Consider the following 24,267-nt stretch of genomic DNA (forward strand, 5'->3'; position numbering starts at 1 on the left):
AATTGATTAACCTATTTTTTTTTTTTTCTTTTCTCTTTGTCTTCACCGTAGGATGGGTCACTGGGAAGTATTGATGACCTGGCACAGCAGTATGCAGACTACTATAACACCTGCTTCACGGATGTGTGTGAGAGGATGGAAGAGCTGCGCAAACGGAGGGTTTCCCAAGAACTTGATATGGTATGTAGAGAAGTTATGACTTTATTAACAGATGATTGCCATTCATGCCCCAGATGAAGAATCAACTTTTTAGTTGGAAGAGTTCTCCACAGGGAATAACTATATGTGACTGTGTTCACGCACACAAACATTCCAGATGAACTCAAATGTGTGGATATTAGCAGGATTAGTTTTTTCTATGTATTTGTTATGATTCATCAAGCCTTGAAGTCTGTGTTTCTTAGTTCTTCTTTAATTAGAGTACTCTTTGCTTGTGCACATTTGCTTGCAAACCTCAACTCTTGGATGCAAGATAGTGTCTGATGAAAGCATTGCTTTCTTGCTCTGAGATGCTCCCAGTGTCAGCACAACGGAACTGTGAGCTTTTTTTCATTTGCACTGTACAAACTGTTAAAGCACTGGTGCTCCATGGTGCCAATACTAGTTTCAGGCTCCAAAATGTAAGCAATCTTCAATTTTTTTGAACCCTTTTCCATTATTACATGTTACAGAACCTGTACCAGGAGGTCATTGAATCATCAAGTCCTTCAGGCTGGAAGCGACCTCAGGAGGTCTCTAATCCAACCTTTGCCTCAAAGCAACATCAACACTGTGTTCAAACCAGGTTGCTCAGGGCTTTATCTGATTGGGTTTGAAGACCTCCAAGGATGGAGGCTTTGCAGCCTCCCTGAGCAACCTGTTATACTGCTTCACTGTCTTCACAGTGAACTATTCTTTTTTCCTGACATTTTATGAGAGAACCACCCCCAGGCAATTTATACCTGTTTTCTCTCATTCTCATGCTGTGTACCACTGTGAAGAACCAGGCTCCATCTTTTTGATAACCTACCTATAGGTACCAGCAGCCTTCTGGTAGGTCTCCTTGAGGCTGTCTTTCCTCCAAGCTGAGTCTCCCAGCTCTTTTTGCAAGGCAAGGGCTCAAGTCCTTGAGCACCTTGGTGGCTCTACACCAGACTTATTCAAATTTATCAAAGCCTGCCTAGCAGGCAGGACTGCAGGGCCCAGAGGTGGTGGTCCAAGCAAAGCCTGACAGGCTCCAGGGAAAGAGAAAGAATCGTTTCTCTCTGTCTCCTGGCTACGCTGCTGTTGACAAGCTGTGGGATGCAGCTGGCTGTCATTGCTGCCCAGGCACGCTGCTGGCTCGTGCTAAGTCTACTGTCCCTCAGGCCTTTTCTGCAGAGCAGGTTGGCCCAGCCAGTCAGTCCCCAGCCTGTGCCAGTGCACGGGCTTGCTTCTCCACAGGACCAGGAGTGGCATTTGTCTATGTTGAATTCATGAGGCTCCTGCCAGGCCACTCTGAATGGCAGTCCTGCCCTCAAACGTATTGACTGCAGCCCAAGGTGGGCATCATCCATTACCCTGATGGGGGTCCCCTCTGTTTCCTCCTCAAGTATCTGACAGGATGGGCCCTTGCACTAGTCTGCTTGTAACTGTCCTCCAACTACAGCATATTAAACACTACTCGACTGGCCATTTTTTCAGCCATTCAGTTCTGTAGACTCCCTGGGGAATCCCACTTTAGCCAAAACTAATCTATATGCAGGTCATCTCCATGCTTCATTTTTGTTAGGGTTAAGGAGTCTTTTAGGATGCCTGTCACAGAAACATCATGTCTCTTCACTTGTTGGACAATTTCCTTAATGTCCTGTAACATTAGTAAATATTGGTCACTCCTTAGGGTGTGTATTACTGATCGCTGTGCATTTTTCATTGTAAACGTCTTTGTTAGTTTTCATAACATTCATAAAGATCATCTGTAGCAGAGAAAAAAGCTTCTAGGTCTGCTTTGTTAGGTCTTCAGTTTTATGTTTGTGTTTCCCAATAGTATTGTATGGTTTTATGTTCCAAATTACAGGTATTTCCTTCAAGTCTTGTCTCAAGGAAAACGGGTGACTGAAGGAATTATTTTTTTTGTCACTTATGGTTTTGCTGTGGTGGTAACTTTTGTATAACACATACAGAAACTCATAACCAAAGTATGGTTATAAGGCACAGGACTCTGGCGCAGCCAGTATGGGATCCGATCACCGTTCTGCAGTTCCTCTACAAGATCAAGTCCTTTAACACAAATTTGGGAGCTGAAGTTGTATAATTGTGTCTACTACCTCTGCTTCCCTAGATCCTAGCACTGACTAGCAGCAGGGAGTGGTTTATGTCCTTTCTCCAGCATCTGCACCTGATGATGTGGATTACTTGAGGCTACTTTCTTTCTTCTTCGGATTCCAACTTAGCAACTGAGAAGATTCCAGAGCTTGTACAGACTACAAACTTCAGTTACACAATGAATGGCTGCAGGATCAAGGAAGAGAGAGTCATTGCCTCTGCCCCACTGAAGTTTGCTAGTCCCTTCTTTATTTTTAAATGGAAAGAAAAAAATAAAATCAAATGTGTTTTACAGATCTATTGCTGCCAAGAAGTTCCAAGTGTTAAACAAAAGGTTACTGCAGGAAATCCCTTTGTAGACAGACTGACCCTTGAGGCATTTGTGTGAAGAAACTGATGGCACAGAGTCATGGTTCTTGTGAAACCCCCCGTGCTTGGTGTACCTGGTATTCCGGGTAGCTGTTGGCAGCAATGAAGCACCCTTTCCTGGCGCTCTTGGAAGGCAGCTCCTGTGCTGGATAATGAAGCATGCCTTATGGCCAGAGAGGACTCCCTTCCATTTAGGCAGATGGGCCTAATTTGGCTCCCTTAGCTTCTAAAGCTGCAGAAGTCTGGCTGGGGAAAGCCATGTGAGCTTAATTAACTCACATCAAAGGTGCGGAGCTTCACGCTGGTTTAAATAGATGTGAGCTAACCCAAGACAGAGCAGTGAGTGATTCACTAGCACATTCTGCTCAAGAGAAGCTATAGCCAGAGAAAGTGTCTGCGTGAAAAGACATCCTGGAGATTCCTCTTTAGTGGCTCTCATATTGAGTTTGCTCACTCTAGTTAGTCCAGTGATGACTTCTTGAACTGTCAGGTCAGAGAGAAGATATTGCAATTGAAAATGAAATTAATGCTCAATTTTTGCCACGTCTGTCACAACTGTAATACAGTTTCTGGACATCAGATAACCATTCTGCTGATAACACATGAGACTATAGATATTAGCTGGCTTCCACAGCAGCAGCATCCAAACAGTGCTGATGGCAACTGAAGTTTGCTCTGGTCAGTAAGTAGGGGGGCTTGACTTAGGTACACAGGGAGCAGCCATGCTGACTAGAAGGTGTTTTCCAGGGTGATAGAGGAGTAGGCCCGTTTATAATCTGCTGTAGAAACAGGAGTTGGTTTAAAGAGCAGAGATGCTGAACTGGCCGCAGAAGCACTAATGGGAAAGACAGAACGGAAGAGCGACTCATTTGTTGTGATGTTTTTTCTCTCTTTACAGCTTGAGGAAAAGTGGTATATTTGCAGAGTTTTTGAAAAAGTGAATGGGGAGCGACGCCAGCTTCCTAGCGTATCCCAAACATGCTATGATAGCAAAATATATGCACCAGATTAGCAAATACATGCAGCCTCAAAATTATTATGCACCAGTATTGTTGAGCTGTTAGTCTAGCCTGGATTTGCTTGCCACACATTACTCTCCTAGCAAGGGGCAAGGACAGACGGTGCTGTCTTACATACCCTCTCCTCCCAGTAGTGGGGTTGTGCCAGAGCTGGAGATGGGCAGTACTTCTGCTCTTCCTCCTGATGATCTTCTCCTTCTCTTTAACAAAGTGCTAGAGCAGAGCTGATAGGTATGTAGCTTTAGTGCAGTTTTCCAAGGTTTTGCTGGAGGGAAGGTTACTGAATCATGAGAAAGGGCTACCATAAGATACACCCAACCCTTGCACTGAGATCAGGTCTAAATGAGGAATAAGGGGGAGTCTCTGTTGACATCTTTCTCAAAGCCACAGGTCCCATGTGCAAAAAATTTCATGAAGCGGAAGGTATTGGGATACATCTTTAGATTTTATAATCATGAAAGATCAGGCAATCAGCAGCTGCGATACAGCTGGGAGATGGCAGCTTGATTTTTGGATGGCAGTTCTAATGTCTTCCTCTGAAATGCTGTATAAGCGATAAATAATAAGTAGCAGAAACAAGAAAGGCCAAAGTTAGATTTGAAGCTGCTTTTACTGAATTTTCTTTCTTCTTGGGATTCAAACTTAGCGACTGAGAAGATTCCAGAGCTTGTACAGACTAAAAACTTCAGTTACACAATGAATGGCTGCAGGATCAAGGAAGAGAGAGTCATTGCCTCTGCCCCACTGAAGTTTGCTAGTCCCTTCTTTATTTTTAAATGGAAAGAAAAAAATAAAATCAAATGTGTTTTACAGATCTATTGCTGCCAAGAAGTTCCAAGTGTTAAACAAAAGGTTACTGCAGGAAATCCCTTTGTAGACAGACTGACCCTTGAGGCATTTGTGTGAAGAAACTGATGGCACAGAGTCATGGTTCTTGTGAAACCCCCCGTGCTTGGTGTACCTGGTATTCCGGGTAGCTGTTGGCAGCAATGAAGCACCCTTTCCTGGCGCTCTTGGAAGGCAGCTCCTGTGCTGGATAATGAAGCATGCCTTATGGCCAGAGAGGACTCCCTTCCATTTAGGCAGATGGGCCTAATTTGGCTCCCTTAGCTTCTAAAGCTGCAGAAGTCTGGCTGGGGAAAGCCATGTGAGCTTAATTAACTCACATCAAAGGTGCGGAGCTTCACGCTGGTTTAAATAGATGTGAGCTAACCCAAGACAGAGCAGTGAGTGATTCACTAGCACATTCTGCTCAAGAGAAGCTATAGCCAGAGAAAGTGTCTGCGTGAAAAGACATCCTGGAGATTCCTCTTTAGTGGCTCTCATATTGAGTTTGCTCACTCTAGTTAGTCCAGTGATGACTTCTTGAACTGTCAGGTCAGAGAGAAGATATTGCAATTGAAAATGAAATTAATGCTCAATTTTTGCCACGTCTGTCACAACTGTAATACAGTTTCTGGACATCAGATAACCATTCTGCTGATAACACATGAGACTATAGATATTAGCTGGCTTCCACAGCAGCAGCATCCAAACAGTGCTGATGGCAACTGAAGTTTGCTCTGGTCAGTAAGTAGGGGGGCTTGACTTAGGTACACAGGGAGCAGCCATGCTGACTAGAAGGTGTTTTCCAGGGTGATAGAGGAGTAGGCCCGTTTATAATCTGCTGTAGAAACAGGAGTTGGTTTAAAGAGCAGAGATGCTGAACTGGCCGCAGAAGCACTAATGGGAAAGACAGAACGGAAGAGCGACTCATTTGTTGTGATGTTTTTTCTCTCTTTACAGCTTGAGGAAAAGTGGTATATTTGCAGAGTTTTTGAAAAAGTGAATGGGGAGCGACGCCAGCTTCCTAGCGTATCCCAAACATGCTATGATAGCAAAATATATGCACCAGATTAGCAAATACATGCAGCCTCAAAATTATTATGCACCAGTATTGTTGAGCTGTTAGTCTAGCCTGGATTTGCTTGCCACACATTACTCTCCTAGCAAGGGGCAAGGACAGACGGTGCTGTCTTACATACCCTCTCCTCCCAGTAGTGGGGTTGTGCCAGAGCTGGAGATGGGCAGTACTTCTGCTCTTCCTCCTGATGATCTTCTCCTTCTCTTTAACAAAGTGCTAGAGCAGAGCTGATAGGTATGTAGCTTTAGTGCAGTTTTCCAAGGTTTTGCTGGAGGGAAGGTTACTGAATCATGAGAAAGGGCTACCATAAGATACACCCAACCCTTGCACTGAGATCAGGTCTAAATGAGGAATAAGGGGGAGTCTCTGTTGACATCTTTCTCAAAGCCACAGGTCCCATGTGCAAAAAATTTCATGAAGCGGAAGGTATTGGGATACATCTTTAGATTTTATAATCATGAAAGATCAGGCAATCAGCAGCTGCGATACAGCTGGGAGATGGCAGCTTGATTTTTGGATGGCAGTTCTAATGTCTTCCTCTGAAATGCTGTATAAGCGATAAATAATAAGTAGCAGAAACAAGAAAGGCCAAAGTTAGATTTGAAGCTGCTTTTACTGAATGCTCTGAACAAAGAGAAGGAGTGGGTCACCCCAGGGGTCAGAGTTGTGCCAGGAGGATCAGTGTACTAAGAAAGAAGGGCCTGAGCTGGCAGACCTCTGCCAGGAACATGTATTCAGTGCTGGCTTGCCCAGGTTGCCCTTTGTAGCATTTCCACTGGCAGGACAGAAATATGAACTGTTTATTGCTGCTTCTGTACATTTTGAAATCATTTTAAGCTGTTTGGGAGCAAGTGTTGATATCTTGATTGTATATTGTATTTTCTAATCAGCTCCCCAGCCTTTCCTATCAGACCATGGCCATTTCAGTCTAGATATCCTGCCTTGGAGTTGGAATTTTTTTTAAAAATTGCTTGGTAAAATTGTTTGGGAGGGCAGCATATCTTGTAACAAAACAGTAGCTGCAGATGGAGCTGAACACAGAGTATTTTTCCAAATGGTAGTGCTGTCAAGGTTTGTTAGTTGTCCCTAACCATGATAACTGCTTTTTGCATTTGGAATTTTGCCTCTGTTTTTGTAATGGAGAATGTGCTTGGGTTTGGACATTAATGTTTGTGAACAGCATGGGAGTTGCCCACATTTCCTAGCATTTGGCCTATTCCTGTGCTCCAAGTGGTTTTTTTGGCTGAGGAAAAGCTGCAGTCGGAGTAGATATAGTGGATTTTCAGGCCTGTAATGGATGTACCACTGGTAATACTGAGCTGGACATCTGCTAAAATGCAGTTACAGCCAGAAAAGTGACTTTTTGAAGATGGCACCTTGTTACCACTCCTGTCTGCTTCCTTTGTGTATTCAGGATCATATCTGCCTGGCTCACTGACAAAACCAGGTTCGCCTTGCCTGTCAGCAGGGCAGGACGGCTTTGATATAGCTGTGAAAGAGCAAACTGCATTCTGTTGTCTCATCCATCACTAACAGCGGCCAGCTAAGTGTGACTGCCAGGGCCTGTATTGTAGCTGATGATCTTGAAGTCAAAGAACAGCTTGAGGTTTTCTGATGAGGTTTTCTGACAGCTATGGTTGTGGCACTGAGAAGCTGCGCTAATCTTTTGACTTGTAAATTACATAAATTTGAAATGAATGCCACTGGAAATCTGTAAGGCACACAAGTATACCTCTTTTTTTTCCTCCATCCATTTAATTCATTTCAATGTGTAAAAGGGGAAGTCTTCAGAATCTGTCTATATACATGGTGGTAAAGTACAGTGCATGTTTTTGACAAATTGAGTTCCCTAATTCCACGTGATTTTACAGTACCTGCACACATACGCAAGTAAAGTCAGAAAATAGAAATAAAGGTAAAACCAGTGTATGTTTCCTTGTCTTGCTGCCCAACACGTGTCTGGTTTTGAAAGATGCTCAGCACCAGTTGTTCAATTACAGGTAGAGCTGACCATCTAGATAACGTCATCGTGCATAAATGGTATGTGTGCAGCAAGGCAGAGTGGAGGAAAAGTGGCAAATGTAGAGTAACTAGTAATTTGAGTGGTAATTAGGCTTTATCCTTTTTAGAGGTGTATTTGGCTGATATGGTACTGCTGGTTGGCCATATAATAAGACTACTTGAGAAACTAGCCAGCCTTTACTGAAGGAGACTAAAATATCCAGAACTGTTTCAGTCGGTGATTTACGTGTATTTAAGAAATCTCCATGGGAGTTTGCTGGAGTTACACCGAAGCTGGAGTTACAATGCTGAACATCTTCGTTGAGTCTGCCTGTGCCTGCTCTAAAGCTGGTTCTAGCCAGGTCCACTACTCCTTGCATCTTATATACACTGAAATCTCAGTATCCTAAAATAGGCTGCTTATTCCCTGCCATGAAATGATCAGCTCTGCTTTGCAAATGTGATACTGGCTGCTTTTACTTTTGTCCTGAGAGGACACCTCTGTATCTTACTGGAACAGGATCCCGCTGTTTTGTTTTGTCTTGCTGGCTGCAAGAGGCCCTCCAAAGTATAAACAACATCTGAGTTGAATTAAAAAAGTATCTACGCACAAAAAGAGAGCTGGAGAACACACAGATAAGACTTCCTAAATTTTGGAGAGTTTCCAGGCCTTATCAGGCAGACCCACAAAAGAAAAAGTAGCAGTAAAAGTAATGGACTTTTAAGCATTTATTTTTTTCCTCCAGTATAGCTTGAAATAGGGGGGGGGGGTTGTCTGAATATGAGGGGCATAAAGTAGATTTACACAGAAAATATATAATAAAGATTTACTCTGTGTGCAGGCTCAGTCTCTCAATGTTTTAGGCTTTATCTTCATAAGTTAAATTTGTAGTAATTTTTTCATCATTAATGGAGCTTTTCAAAGGTAGACACAATGGAAAATCTGGAACAGACAGGCTATTTTTAGTGTCTCATGTATCACACACCAAGGCAGCAAAGGAATTTATATACAGAGCTAGCATTAAGCATGAAAATAAAGCAAGGCTTGTTCCATACACAGCAAAGTGAATACCATCATTAAACAGTTCTTAGTCCACTTAGTACTAGCAGACTAAGTAAAAATCTCTCAACTTTCTATAAGCTGATGATTTCCTGAAGTCTAACCCCTGGTTTTGTTGGAAGCCCATTTATGAATAATCCCTTGAGCAAAATCTGTCTGTTTATGGGCATACTTGATAGGCTGGAGACTCAGCAGAATGGGCAGATATGATGGGTTTGGTGACATTGTCTTCCTTTCATATATTTGGAGGATCCTCGCTTTTTGGAGCAGGATCTTCAGTTTTAACACTTCTGGTCTTGAAAATGTATTTTTGGCAATGTTAGTCTCATGGGAAGAACAGGTAACTGTTATGTTTTTTTTTATTTATAATAGTATTACCAGTTCAGAAAAAAATTGTTATAAATAGATAAGATAACTCACTTCTGGTAGTCGTACTGGTAATTGTGGAGGGGAGGAATTCTTCTTAGTGTTATAAGTGCTTTTCTAGCTATTCTTAATCTTTTAGCATCATCTGTAGTGATTTTTTTGTCCCGTTACATTCACCAGGACTCTTACTTTGAACCTGAGATCAGTTGAATATATTATTCCTGTGCTGTTCTTTTATCCTGGAAGCAGAGTGTATCTGCTGGAACTGACAGACTAGATTTGTATTAACTCTGTGATTTAACCTCATCAGAGCCTGAGGACTTTGGGGGAAGGGGAATTGGTTGACTAACTTCAGCTCCCTTTGTGATTTTTAATTTTTTTTTTCCTTTCTCCCCTCTGAATTTAAAAATGACAGCAAAAATGGAAAAGTACAGCGTCATGCTATCTGGACTATTAGGTAAATTTCATTGCAAGGGATAGGATTGTTAAAAAAGGAAGGAAATTAAATTGTCATTTAAGAAGGTGCGTCTCTGAGGGAAAAACAACAACAACAACAAAATCCCAAAAGAAAACCCCAAACCAACAAACAAACAAAACCACCAAGACACCCAAACTCTGTGGTGAGCAGTGTGCTGTGCAGCCCACTTTGCCATTCACTTATTACTAGAAGAATTCCAGAATCCCTGGCTGAGTGGCCTCACTCTGGCAAGGACAGCAAATGTGTATTGGCTGGATCAGAAGAGTGTCAGACTTTTGTAATGTGGTAGCAACTAAACCAACAGAAGAATGAACCTAGGAGGTGTAATGTCTTGTGTTTAGATTACTTCTGTTTTTCCCCATGCAGCCTCTATGTGCCTTCTTTTGTCCCCCAGGCACTGCTCTGCAGTCCATCTATGTGTGCTGAGGACGGCCGATGACAACTTCAGTTGTCAAGTAATAGTTGCACTGGCTTGCACTTCTTCTAAGTCCTCGGGCAGAGGAACACCACCCTGGCTCCTCAAGGAATACTAAGGTTATTGCTCAAGACAGAAGTCTTGAAGGTAGTGAGGTATTCAGAACAACACACTTGTAAGAACTGTAACGGCCTTGCAGGGTCATCAGGGAAAACAACCAGGTCTTAATTAAGAATAAATCAAGAGCATGTTGTGATGAGAATGAGAAACACATCACGAGCGTTTGTGCACATCTGGATGTGCTTTGGAACATCTGTTTCTCCACAGCAGAAGGACACTCCTCCAACAAAGATGCCCAGAGGAAGGCAAGCCTCCATCTGGGAATTCAAAGGGATTGGTTTCTGTTCTTTCTTTTTTCTTTTTTTTTGGTTTTGTTTTGCCAGCCTGGCCCTGCTCTTCATGATGTAGGTTCTGATGCTGCACAGCTACTCTCCTTTGATCTCTCCAAGCTTTATCTTCTCTCAGTGTTGTGTAGGTTTCCTGTTTCAGCAGTGTCGCCTGAAGCACACAGAGAAATGCTCCATTTCAAACGAGATGGTCTGTGAATTTTGTGTTTGAAGAAGAACTCGAGCAGTTTGAAGAGATGTGATTTCTTTGGTGATTGATCAATGTTTTCCACAAAATAATAAAAAGGAATGGCTATCAGCTGGGAACCCCCTCTTCTTGACTCCCATATGTCTCCCACTTCTTAATTTATATTTGTAAGTTTTCCCCGGCAGCTTTAGATTGCAGCTGTATTTTTACATAAGGGAACAGAGTTATTTGAGATTACTACATCCAGATTTTCACTGACTCTAGGTTTTTTTTTGGCTGTTAAGCAAATTGAGTTGGAGAAGTCAATAATCCTGTAAAAATATACGTATGAAAATGGATGGGTAATATTTTGTAAAAGGATTCAACTTCAGTAGCTTATCAGAGGGATGAATTTCTTGTGTTGCTGGGCATGATGAACAAAATCAGTCATGGATTAGAAACTAATTAAAGAAGAAAGACTTTAAATGATTAGCAAAATTTGGAATTCATAACTTCCTTACGAAACACATACTGGTAATTTTTTGTTTGCCTGCGTGTTTTGCCTGTTGCTGTTGAAATTCCTGATAAGACCACAGTTATAATCATTTGGTTTAGGTTCCATGGGAAAATAGCAGCAGTATGGTTGCGTACCCAGGCTCATTTAAGGATGTAAAGAAGGCAGTGTTTGCAGGAGTAACGTCTTGTTGAATAAATGGATATACCTGTGGAAAAATAGACAAGCTTTTTATTACATAAGACTTTATTCACAAGCCACCCAGGTAAATTAGGGGGGAAAAAAGGCTAGCAAAAGAAAAATCATAATTTGGAAGCTTCCTTTAAGACAGATTAGGCTAATAAATTAAACAGTACTTGAAAGAAGTCTGTTTCTCCTTCGCCTCTAAGGGGTGCGCGTTTCAGACCACTCAGCTTTCTGTCTTGGACCATCCACAGGCCTGTTCAGTTTTCTCCTCTCTCTGTTATCCCAGCAAAGGTTAAGCCATAGTTCAAGTCCATTTTGACAGAAGAGATAGCTTTTAAAGTTTTGCACCATGTGGGAGGTGCTGAAAGTCATGCAAATAAGAAGTAAGAAGGAAGTCAGTCATCAGAGTTGCTTTATTGTGTTCATGTGGTTAACTATTGAAAGCCACATAATTGGAGCCTTCAGTTGCTAGCCTACACAGAAGCTCACAAAATAGTTTTATTTCTCCTTTATGTAGCACTTTCCACCCTCAAAGCTCTTTAAAAACATTAATTAGCTTTTGTTGTGTCCTTTGAGGTTGGTAATTTGAGTGCCATTATCCCTATTTAGGTCTTTGCTGCCTGAGATTCAGCTGCTGCTGAAGTTTTACTTATGTAATTCCCTAATTCCTCCTCTGGAACTAAGTTTGTGATAGAGCGGCACGAAACTTACAGCAAGTTCAGAAGAACTTAATAACAGACAATGGCATTAGTCTGGGTCTGCCTCAGCATAGCTGTGAACAAATACTGGCCACAAGAGGTAACTAAGCAGCTCATGGGCAGTAAATGATAGACAATCCAGCTGACCTGTGGCCCAGTCATGAAGTCCAGTCCACTAGACCACACTTTAAGAAAAACAGAAGTCAAATGTGTCTTAAAATTGTGCCAGACTGTTAGAGCATCCCTGATCTAGCAGCTTTCAAAAAACTGTCCTATTTTCCTCTGGAGTATGGCGGTCTGGTGAAGAGTCTACCTCTACTGGTCAATAGCTCCAGCCATCTCTTCCTACTGTCCTGCCTCTGCTTTAAATAGTTGTCTGATGTACAGCAGGAATAATGTTAATATAAATGCAGACACAGGGGACTGTGCTACTTCACTGCGGAGCAGGCTTACATTTCTTCAACAATGCGTTAGTTTCTCTGGAATAACCTTCGCTGGTGATGGCTGAAAAAAATGCTGTTTCATTAAGCCCCAAACTAGATATTTCCTTTTGAACACCTGTGGGAAAGTATGAGAAAAGAGGGGCACGGTGTGCAAAGGCGTAGGAGGTGGTGGTTTGATCCAGCGATGTAGAAAACCAAATTTTGGTTCTCAGCTCTGCCTGGGGAAACTTGAACTCTTATCTCCTATCTCAAAGCAGAGAGCTCTGCAATGCAACATTGTGTAGTCTTCTGAACCCTATCTGTTGATCAACCCTGTTCGTATTTATAAACAGTTCCTGGTGTAGCAATGGGAAAACCGGTGTCTCATCTTCCAGGTAGGCATCTTCTCTACAAAGCTAGTGAATCTTTTCTTCTTCACTTGCAGGTTAAATAATTTAAATATTTTAAAGGGAGTAGCAGGGTAGGAATATGAATCTCAGCCTAATGGTTTTGGGCCCTTTTTTTAGTTATTTTATGTGTTTTGGTTACTTCACATTGGAATGATACTCTAAGAAGGAGCCAAAGTCCTGACCCTGTAGCAAAATTCAAGTTTATTTTTCTTGATTGCTGTTTTTGACTCCATAACTAGTTTGGATAACTTTTTGTTTGTAGGATAAACAATAGCAGGCATATTATCTCCCTTGATCTCTTTGTTTACGAGTAGCATCCCAAGTTAACAGCAAGACTAGAACTTGGCTTAATGCTAGGCTGGATGAGCATTTTGGGGGACTTAGTAACTTTGTTTTTCCTCCTTTGAACTGAGTTATGTTTAGCCTCAGTGGATTAGTTTTGTTGTGGCTATTGAATTGCAGGTATCTGTAAACTTACAGCTTTGCTCTTGAATCATACAGGTGTCTTGTAGCAATCATCCTGATTTGTTAAGAATTGCTAAATGTTCTTCAAAGTTTCTTTAAACAATGGAAATGGAAAAACACCATGATTTGCATCAACTCTTAGACTTGTTTTTGGTAATATGGAAATAGGGTATCTCAGGAAGCTTTCTGTGACTGAATCATGAGGGGTAGTTAGGCATGGAACACATCAGAAACACATAGAAAAACAAATTAAATGTATTCTTTTCAGTGTGTTACAGTTTGTAGTAAAGAGTTACTACAGAAGCTAAGTAGCCATGTATTTTTCTCACCAGATTTTTGATCCCAAGGAGGTTAGGAGGAGAGAAAGGTAAACATAAATTTTTGGCAATTGGGCATGCTCCTGGGAGCTTCTTGCTCAATTTTCCCCCTCATGTAGGTTTTGTTGGGCTGCTTAGAGTTTTCAGGTACGGGAGGTGAAGAGCACTGAAGAAAGGAGCCTCAGCTTTGGGCAAGTGAGATCAGAGAAAGGAATCCAACAGAGTCTGGAGCAGATGCCCCAGGAGCTCTTGCTGCATTTGTCAGGTGGAAGAAGAGGAAAGAAGGGAATTTGGTCGTTGCTTGCTAATGAAGGTGAGGAGTGAAATGCTAGAAGGTTCAGTGAGCAGGTCACTAGAAAACTAAGCGGGGGTAAAGAAAAGCAGGTGATGCGCTGTGGCTGCAAGGGAAAAAATTGTCACAAAGCAGGCCTTTTACTTATGTGAGCTTTGAAATGGCTGCATCAATCAGAATGCTGTAATAGTATAACATATTTTAAAGTATGATAATAAGTAATAACAAAAAAAACACCTAGTATTGCAGCACAACTTTGGTTATTCTAAGGCATTTTAAAAAAAATGTTCCAATTCTGTTATGAGTTAGAGCTAGAAAAGATGTCGCGGCTTGCCAGAAACATCATCACTCAGTGGCACGCACCTTTTCTGTGAATCTGTCATGGTCACTGGCCATCATGCAGGCTCAATTTGAGGCATGAGGTCCAAGGAAGAATTCGGAATAGCAGTTTTGACCTTTTCATTATAGGTACTGCAGAAGAAGCAGTGAGCCACTGCTCTGATTCCCACTACGATAGGTTGCTCTGAAACTTTGCAAGCTCCAAGATGAAATGAATGAAAAAAAAGAAATGAAAGAATTGAAGAAGAGTGTTGTGGAAAGGTCGAACAGTTTCTTCATAGAGTGTTTTATACACTTGAAAGCACACAGGAGAAAAAAAAATAAAATGGAAGTAAGCCATATCTTAGTCCATCTTCACAAAATAACAGGAGGACTTAAAACTGTTAACTTTTAAGAATAAACTGCAGAAGTTCAGTGAAAACATAAGATGAGCCTGGAATACAGAAGGTGTTTATTGCATTATAGCCTCATTTGGAGCAATGGCAGGGCATGAATATCCCTAGGATTTGCATCTTTAATCCGTTTCTTCTACTTTTCAAAATTACAAAAATAGAAGTGTCTTCCTGACCATAGTTCAGGCAGTGAATGCAGAAGAAAACAGGACAACATTTTAGCTCTGTGTGTGATACTGAAAATCGGAGGTCCATAATGAAGTTTAAGGAGATGGGCATTTTGCCAGAAGTCACTTCCATGGGAAGCACAGCAAAGTGTATTAGGAAAGACTCTTTGTATTTTCTTCTATGTCAATGCTGCATGCAACAGGAAATACTTATTGTTTTCTTTAAATAGTGCAAACACAATTGATCTTCTCTTTTTACTAATGATGCATTGAGAGTCTTCTGACTGAAATTTCTAAAACAAGGATTATTAAGTAGTGCCAATTGTTGCCAGTAAAAGGAGCATAGTTAGAGCAAGACTTCGCAATTGTCTCTCAAGATAATTTGGCTTATAGCAAATTATCTGTTTTGTTTACTTTCAAACTTTGGCATAAATGGCTTCTTTAACTCTTGAATCTTGGGGTCCTCCTAGCACTGAAGAATGTTTTACCATATCTTTGAGGTAGTTTGAGGAGTTTCCTTTGAAAAGATCTTTGTAGTTGCATAGTAGCAGCTCTGAAACTGTGCTTCAAGTAAGAAGGCTTTCATTAGAGATGATTATAGCATTTTTCAGATCTCTACCTATAAGCTTATGGACTCTCTTAAAAAGCTAACATTCTTGAAATTTTTTTTTCTGTGGGGATGTCTGTTTTTATAACTATTTCCCTTTATCATTTCATGACCACAGTCCTTTTTCACCATCTAGCAGACTTGAAAACAGGAGTATAGTATTTTCTCTATAAGATCATAGCAGTTTGCCAGGACCTGAAGCCTGACAACTTCCTTCTTTAAAAAAAAATAAGCTTAATTCACATTTTTTTAAATTTATACATATGATAGGGCCATTCTGTTTCTTACTGCTGATGCAATTCCCTCTGGTTGATCTCTGTTACCTGAGGGACACCTTGAAAGTTACCAGATTCATTTACTTGCAGGGAGAGACACCTTGTCAATCAGTAAAACCTAAAAATTTGGTGGCAACTTTATGTAATCCTTTTCTATATGAACACGTATTCTCTTGTGGCAATGCTTTAAGTAATGTAATGCTTGTAACGCAGAAATGCTGACCCCATAGCACATAGAATCTTGCATTATTTATACCCCAAACCTATCCAAAATGGTAGGTTTGGGGTATGAATACATACAAGATGAGCTGTGTCTTGTCTCACCTCTTTAACTGGAGGGAAATGGAACATTTCACTTAACATCTAGTAGAAAAACCAAGGAGGTTTGGAAAGCTAAAAGGGTGTCTTACCTAAATTGATCTTTCAGCTGTCTGAAAAGTAGAATGAAATTGAGCCTTCTTGAGAAGAAGTGTGATCATGAATATTTAATTTTGATAGCTCTTTTTATTAAAAGTGGCCTGCTAGAAGTTTTTAAAAACCCATCGGCTGTCCATGTCTCCAGCTTTGGAGTTTAGTATCCATAAAGTATCCACACTAAGACAGGTGTGAAAAAATTCACCTTGCGTATCATACTAAGAAAATACTTGGCATCAGTCACCCTCCTTATCCTGGTGGCAGCAGCTGCTGCTGCTCATCTGAGGGCTGGATAGGTGAGCAAGGCTTACAGGAGTTGGACCTGTTTCTTAACGTGGTTCATTACCTGCCGAACATGGGAAACCCTTTTGAGTAAGAAGTTATAGACCTGCAGAAAGGGGATTCACCCACAAAAAAAAGTTTGTTGAAACATAAGCACGTCATTCTTTGTACTCCTCCTGTTACCAGCAGCTTCAGGGTGACTTGGATGCAGTTACGTTGAGTGTAAAGATATGTTCAAAGTGGAGGATGTCATGGTCTATGTTTTAGGCATTTGTACTGTTCTAATGGCTTGTATCTCTGGGTTTGAGCATAAGACTTTTATTTCCTCTGTTGTTACAGAGTTGTTAAGTGGGGGATGGAAGGTTTTGATTACCAACACTGGATTTGTCAGCTGCTTTTCCAGAGTGAATGTGGAATAAAATACCTGAAGAAGCTCTGTTGTTCCAGAATTAACACCTGCCTGTCCCTCAGTGATAGTTCAGATAGTGCCTCTGTATTGCCTTGTTACAGGAGACTCAAAGCTATGGGAGGAGCTTCCTTCATTGTTTGTAGTAACTCTCCTTCTGTGGCACCATCTTTATTCTCAAGGCTGTTGTTCTTACTAGTTCCTGTCATCTTCTCTTCCAACTGGAAGTGTTCAAGGCCAGGCTGGATGTGGCCTTGAGCAACCTATTCTAGTGGGAGGTGTCCCTGCCCATGGCAGGGGGTTGGAACTAGATGATCTTTGAGGTCCCTTCCAACCCTAACCATTCTATGATTCTATGAACTCTTCCCTTAGCAGCTCAGCCTATGCCCTTCTGCCTGCCTTATTTCACTCCACCCATGCTTGTTTTCAAAGCTTCACAACCCTTTCTCTCTCCTGTACTCGAAGTAGAAGGGTCCTTGCGGCACCCTTTCTCCGTTCACTTGTCTCACATGGTTTGTTTTCTCTTCTCCTTGAGTGCCTCCTTCACCATACTTTTTTTTCCACCCTTCTGCATTCCTTATTCTTTCTCATACTTCCCTCTGAGCTGAATGTTATCTCCTGTAGAGCAGGAGACTGGTGAAAGCAGCTTTGCTGCTTTTGCAAATAGCGATAGAAAGAATGTAAAAGATCAGAAATGGGTGCAAAAACATACTCTTAGAGAGTGATGAGTTGAGGATAGTTTTGCCCAGGGAAGTCGTGGATGCCCCATCCCTGGAAGTGTTCAAGGCCAGGCTGGATGGGGCTTTGAGCAACCTGGTCTGGTGGGAGGTGTCCCTGCCCATAGCAGGGGGGTTGGAACTGGATCATCTTTAAGGTCCCTTCCAACTCTAACCATTCTGATTCTATGGTGCAAATGTGAAATGTCTCTCAAAACACAAAATAAATGCGAAGTTAAGCTGTTACATTGAGCTGATTCTGGTTTTAGATTAGACATCATGGTAAGCTGGCTGCATCTCAACCACACCAGGTTAAGGTTGCAACAGCTGCTCTGAGATAAAGTTGCCTGTTACTGCAAATAAATGAGTGGAAGTTCTCTTTGTAGCTCCGTGTGAAATGTATAAACTGGAAGTGAAACACTGTTATACTAAGATCTGAATTTTTCTTGTGGTTGAAGATGGGTTACCAAGCATGTTCTTTTAAGTTTTCTGCTGCCTCAGTCTCTTTATCTTAGTATTGTTGTACTTTATGGAATTTACCTTGGCTTCATTTTATAATTTTGAGAAATCACCTGGTACATCTCTTGCCTCAAGACAGATTCAACTCTGCTTATCATTCCTGACAGATGCTGATCTGACCTGTCCTTAAAACTGTTCCAGCATGTTAATTCCACCGTCTCCCTAGGCAAACTATTCTAGTGTGCGTAGTCCTTACTGCTGAGGTTTTTATTAGTATCTTAGAGACATCTCTTTAACTTTAGCTGTCTTCCATGGATACCAAAAATGTCCTTCTTTACAGGAACTTTTTTTATATTTATGAAGGACATTATGTCTGTCCTCATCCCCCACCCACTTCTTCTCCTTTTTTTTTTCCTCCTCTCAGGTTAAATAATATTAATTTCCAGCAATACGTTAGTGCTTTTGGAGTTTTTTTTTACACCACTCACAAATACTCTTGTTTCTTTTTCTGGACTCTGATCAATTTTCTGCCTCTGTTTTTCTACAATGGCACCAAAAACCGGGCACGTGATTGCACCTGAGGTTTTAGCAGGACTGACTACAGCAGAAGGGTTGGTAGCACACCATTATCTTTTTTGTATTTGTAATGCAATAGTGGTTCTTTATGCAACAACATGACACTATGCTTAGGTTATGATTCACAATAATCCCTACATCTTTTTCTGCCAAGCTGTTAGCTCTCCAGATGTTCCCCACCCTGGATCTCTTTGTCTGGCTAATTCTGGTTAAATGCATTACCTTTCAATTCTCCATGTTGAATAGGATCTGATTTCCAAACATCAGGCCAGAATAACCTGCTTTTTTGTCGTTATTTCCCTAGCAGTGGTGGCGGATTGACATGTTTGTTTTTCTAGAATGAAGCCTTATATGAAAACAACCTTTGTCTGTGTAATGGATAATGACAGCACCTTCCAGCCCTTTGCTCCTTGGTAACAGAAATAGACAACAGTCCCTCTTTGCACCTTTCCTGTTTGATCTATCAGCAGAGATCAAGCATGTATTTATTGATCTAATACGTATATGTGTGTATATATAAAAAAATGCATGTGGGTATATTTGTATAGGTCAAGCTACCTTTGGCAAAAATTAGGCAAGCTTCTGGGGTGGCAGTTTCTAATTGGGCAGTCCCATTATGTGCTCCTGTAGTCTTCTTAATTGATATATGTGTTTTTTCAACTCCTCCTGAAAAGCACGTGCCGTGGTGGATAATTGTAGGAAAGGGTCAGTGTGTAAGTAAGAGTGACAGTGAAGGGTCCAGAGAACCACCTGTATTTACGTGTGACCTTGCAAAAAGATGGGAGAGAACTTAATCTGTCTCAACACTGAGGTCATGGGCAAAATGTTAAATAGCTTATTCCATGCAAATTATAGTCCACAGATTGATTTGGTATATACTTACTATGTAGAAAATTTTTGCCATCCTTTCAAGTGGAGTTACCAGTATTACGAAGTTGTTTTATTCATAGTGCCTTCTTTACTCACTATTTATTGATTTTTGTAGTGGAGCCTTCCATAAATTTAGTTATGAATTACTTGATCTTGAACCCTGAAGGCCTTGTTTTTTCTTTACTGTAGCAAGCAATAAACAAGAGGTCAACTCGGGCAGTAACATGACTGCCATCCAACCTTCCTTTCAGTAGAACTGAGCTGGAAAAATAAGTGTTTAGTGTTTTTTCACACTTTTATGTAATATTAATACCTGCTACTTCATATGGTTTTAGATTTTCCTGAGATGTTCGCAAACTAAACACAGTTACATTCCTCCTATGTCTGATGACTTCGAAATAAAAAAACAAACTATATTGCATAGATTTACAATTATATACTTGCTTTGTGAAATGAAATTGTCCCACTGTCCGACATTCTGTTGTTCTGTGGAATTGTATTTTAGATTCCTGATTTAGTTTTTATTGTTTCAAAAACAGCATCCTGAATGTGTGTTATGATGGGGCAAATTATTGGTATTAATATAGGTGTTTGTCTTCCGCTTTCTTAGTTCACAGACTATTTTATGATCTGATTTTCATTAATATGAAATAGTACCCTATTCATAAATACTCCTGAAATTACTTTCATGTTGTCGTGTCCCCCCTGCCTTTTCTGTGAAAAATACCATTCTTCATCAAAGATATTTGAAACCGTATAGAAAGGAGACTGTTGCAGTGCTTTTTTCATTTATCTGTAAAATAGAATTTTAGAAGTGTAAGGGCATATAATGTAAAATATCTTCTGTCCTTCACCAATATCAACATCTCTTTGGGAAAACGCATTTTTCAGGTAGTGGATTATGAGTGCCTGAAGAGGACAGACTGTACCTGAAGTCCCATGAGGGGTTACTTTCATTGTGCCACAGCATTACTGTGTACATAGACAGATTATTGTTATATATGATTTGCATCTGTGCATTACACAAAGGTGGATGCTAAAATATTCTTTTTACAGATGGTTAAAGAGAAGGATATAGAAGTTAAATAACTTGTTGGAGTATTTGGTTTTGATTTGGTGCCTATTGACAAGTACCTTCTCTTGACTGGGTGTGGGTCTAGCCTGTGATGGGACAGTGACCGGATTTGACTAAGGACAAATGATGCCTCTTCAGTGACACTGAGAAATAAAACAGCAAAGGGGTGTTTGGCATCCCGTACAGGATGGGCTGCTGCTGCTGGTTTCCACATTCTCTTGACAGCTGGCTGTGAGCCATTTCTGGATTTTCATTTGCCAGGATAAATTTTCTCAAAATTACAAGAGAATAAATTAAGCTTCCAAATCTTGAATGTAGCAATGTTCATTCTCTGAAGTTGATGAAAATTTCAGGAACTTCTTTCAGATCTATGTGAAGGCCTCTGCAAGTGCAGAAAGGAACATAAATTAGCATTTGAAGGAGTTGCAACAAAAGTTAAGGACATTCTGTTTAACGGATGCTAGGTCAGAAGAAGGGGGGGAAAGTATATACCTAATGCTGTCCCTTTAAATAATCTAGAAAATCTTGTGCAGTCAGGAGGGATTTTTCTGGAGGAGTGGAAGGCTCTCTGAGGTTGGTTGCCATTTCTCGTTAACACGTGGGACACAGCTTAAGTCTCATTTGCATTGCTAGATTAGGACCTTATTTTAAGCAGTCAGCGAGGCAGGGCTGATAATATGAAAGTATTTGCATATACTGTGAAATTGGCATATAGAAACAATTGCATTATGGCTACAGAGGGAATTTATGGAGACCATAAATATGTTGGTTTAATTAGGGGCACAGTGCTAATGCTGGCACATTTCTTCTCAAAGTCTGATTTCAGAGCACAAATTTTAATTATTTTTTTTTTTTTTTTTTAAACATGGGAAGTTTGAGGGAGAAAATTAAGTTGAGTAATTCAGTTGGGGTTTTTATGTGAGTGGTGGAAGTATAGTCACAGTAGATGTAGTCTGCAGGGCTGTTGGTGTGTATGCAGCCTGAGTCAGAGCCAGAGTTGGCACAGAGCAAATTGTGAATTGCCGTGTAGATGAAAATTATAACAGTAAGAGATGTTACCTCAACTTGGCACACACGCTTTTAATAAAGCAGGGCAAATTAAGAAGAATGATTTTTCAGGAAATTGGATTCTCATAAAAAAGTAGTTATACTCTTTTGTTCCCCCTCCATTTATTTTTTTCAAAATGATTATTTACTCTAAAAAAGGGACCTGATAATAGCCATGCAGTTACATACGTAAGGTAGGGTGAACTATTCAGCCTACTCAACAAGCCTTTATCTGTTTGCTGGGGCATTTGCCAACTTTGCTTTCATAAAGGCTATTTGTAAAATAGCTCTTCTCTGCCTGTGTTATCTCTTTCTGCTTTCTTAGAGCCCTAGAGATAGCTACCCCTGCCTTTAGTTATCGTCTAATTAAACATCCCTATAAGAATATGGAGAGAGAAGTGGAAACACTTCAGGTTTTGTGGTGGGTTTGGGGTTTTTTGTTTGAGTTCCCACCCCCGCCCCCAGAGGATGTGCTTTTTATCTTTGTAACTTTGTAACAAACAATTCTCTATGTTTTCTTTGGGCATGGGATGAAAGATTTTGGCAATCTGAGGCAGAACAGGCAGCAGTAATAGTTGTCTTTTACTTTTTTTTATATGATGGCTTGGGTTGTTCCATTTCAGGCTCCTAAATCCTAGAGAGGCTTGTTTAGTCTGTGCGCATCCCAAGCACATGAAAATGATGAAGAGGAATATTTTTCTTTGTAGGTTTGCTGGATGAACCTACCACAGAGTCACTCTGGGCTGCAATGAGCTGGTTTATGGCAGGAGGAGCAGTAGGTGTGAGGAGCCTTGCTGCCCATTGGAAAACCGCAGCAGTCTGAGCAATGTCAAGTGTAATCTACAGACCCATCAGCACTGTGCTGCTGATTTTTGTCTCAAGCTCTTTTGCCCTCCAAGGAGCACCATCTTCTGAAATAGTCTCCTGTGTGTTTGTGCTTTGTGGCCATGTTCTCTTCCAACCATCACGCCATGCTCTTCCCAATTTTGCCTTTGGAGCTGCTGGTCTGGTCTTCAGCAGTACAAATGGGAGAGCTCAGAGCAGTATGACAGACCTGAATCCAGTGGCTGTCCTGGTGGCAGGTATAGTCTGAAGGCTGAGTAGGTTTTAGGCTAGTTTTTCTCTTCCTGGGTATAGCAGTGCATTGTGCATTTTATGATCACCATATAAATCACTTCTCTAAGTGTGGAGCTGTGGAAAAGTCCCTTGGGAGCAGGTCCCACAGAGACTAGGACAGTGTGTGTTAAAAATGGCTTTAAAAAGCAAATATTTCACTTGAGGCAGTACAAAGTGCAAAATATGCAGAAGACAACACCGGAGGATACCTTTTTCCTCTTTCAAGACTTTTATTTCCCCTTTTCCTGGTGTGGAGGACATAAAAATTTATGGCTTGCAGTATGCCCAGAATTAGAGAGATGGGAGAAGCAGTTGGAAAGAGAGAAATAGGCTCAAATTGGCCTTGCGTGCCAGCCTCTAAAAATGCAGTAGTCTTCTTTCTGTAACTCCTCCTATTTCAAATAGACTTCTAACCAAAACAGTTTCATTACTTTCATGCTTGTTGAAAATAATGATTGCAAGCACATTTACAGCTACCAAGAAGCTGATGTTCAAGATATTAAAGCAAACAGATAATTCGTTTTTCATTCTGACCAGCTAACATTTTTTTTCTTTTTTCAGTAAACTGAAAAATGTCTTTTTGTCCTCTAACACTGAGACTTGAAGTGACAGAAAGGGATGGTATAAAAGACGAGCGTTTGCCAGTGCTAGAGAAGCCAAGGACGTGCAAAGAAAACAGATTCATTTAGTAGCAAATAGGCAAAGGCCACAAAGAACAGTTTTTACAGCAGATTTCTTGCGTAGCCAGCAAAGAGACTGGAGTGGGAGTGATCTACTGAGATAACCTCGCATTTTAGTACCTAAACAACAGTAGCAGCACTTTGAGCCTTTGGAGGCCCTTCAAGGCCTTGTCGAGGGGGGCAGCTGGGGAAGAGCTGTGAGAAGCCATTCCATCCATGCCTTCTGGAACGTGCAACGTTGTGGTGTTAAAAGTTGTTTCTTAATTAGATCTGAGGGGTGCTGAAGGAGTGAGCAAACAAAACTGTTAATATAAAAGGCTAGTAATTGAGTTTACATAATTAAGAATGTCTAATTCGAGCTGACAGCTGGGAGGCAATTTAGTTATGGTTTAAAAAGTGTAAAGATAAGGATCATGTCAAATTAATGCTCTCACCTTTTTTAAGCTTAAATGTTGGCATTTTAAAGTTCTACTGAGCTGTGTGTGATTTGAAAACAGTCCTCCATTTCAGTATATACATTTTCCATGCATTTTTTACAGGGAGCTGGAGTTGGGTACTTGTCAAGGACAGGGAAACACAAGGAGGAGATGAAGTCTCTCCTTTAGCGGCTGAAGGAGCGGGGCTGTTTAGTATGAGGAAGAGGAGGCTGAGGGGAGACCTCATCACTCTCTACAACTACTTGAAAGGACACTGTAGAGAGGTTGGTGCTGGTCTCTTCTCACAGGTAATTAATGACAGAACAAGAGGGAATGGCTTCAAGCTCCAACAGGGTAGGTTTAGACTGAACATTAGGAAGGAATTTTTCACAGAGAGAGTGGTCGGGCATTGGAACAGGCTGCCCAGGGAGGTGGTTGAGTCACCATCCCTGGATGTGTTTAAGAGTCATTTAGATATGGTGTAGGGGAGGACTTTGTAGAGTAGGGTAGATGGTTGGACTCGATGACCCAAGGGTCTCTTCCAACCTGAATTATTCTATGATTCTAAGTCAGTTATGAATGCAAGTGTAACTTATCTGGTCTAGTGTCATCGTGTACTTCAGAAAAAGTTAATAGCAAACTGTTGTATAGATTTTCAG

At 41.0% G+C, this 24,267-nt stretch overlaps 1 protein-coding gene across 2 annotated transcripts in view; it reads left to right on the forward strand.

Moving 5' to 3' along the window:
* The window catches only part of SASH1 (SAM and SH3 domain containing 1), a 572,614-nt gene that overhangs the window by 470,202 nt on the left and 78,145 nt on the right, over window positions 1-24,267 (forward strand). For both annotated transcript variants that reach the window (XM_014951054.1, XM_014951056.1), the window contains exon 2: window positions 52-180. In XM_014951054.1, coding sequence (XP_014806540.1) covers window positions 52-180 — 129 coding nt within the window. The remainder of the gene's footprint in view (window positions 1-51; window positions 181-24,267) is intronic.

Source organism: Calidris pugnax, unplaced genomic scaffold (assembly GCF_001431845.1).
Source record: "Calidris pugnax isolate Ruff unplaced genomic scaffold, ASM143184v1 scaffold24, whole genome shotgun sequence".
Lineage (NCBI taxonomy): Eukaryota > Metazoa > Chordata > Aves > Charadriiformes > Scolopacidae > Calidris > Calidris pugnax.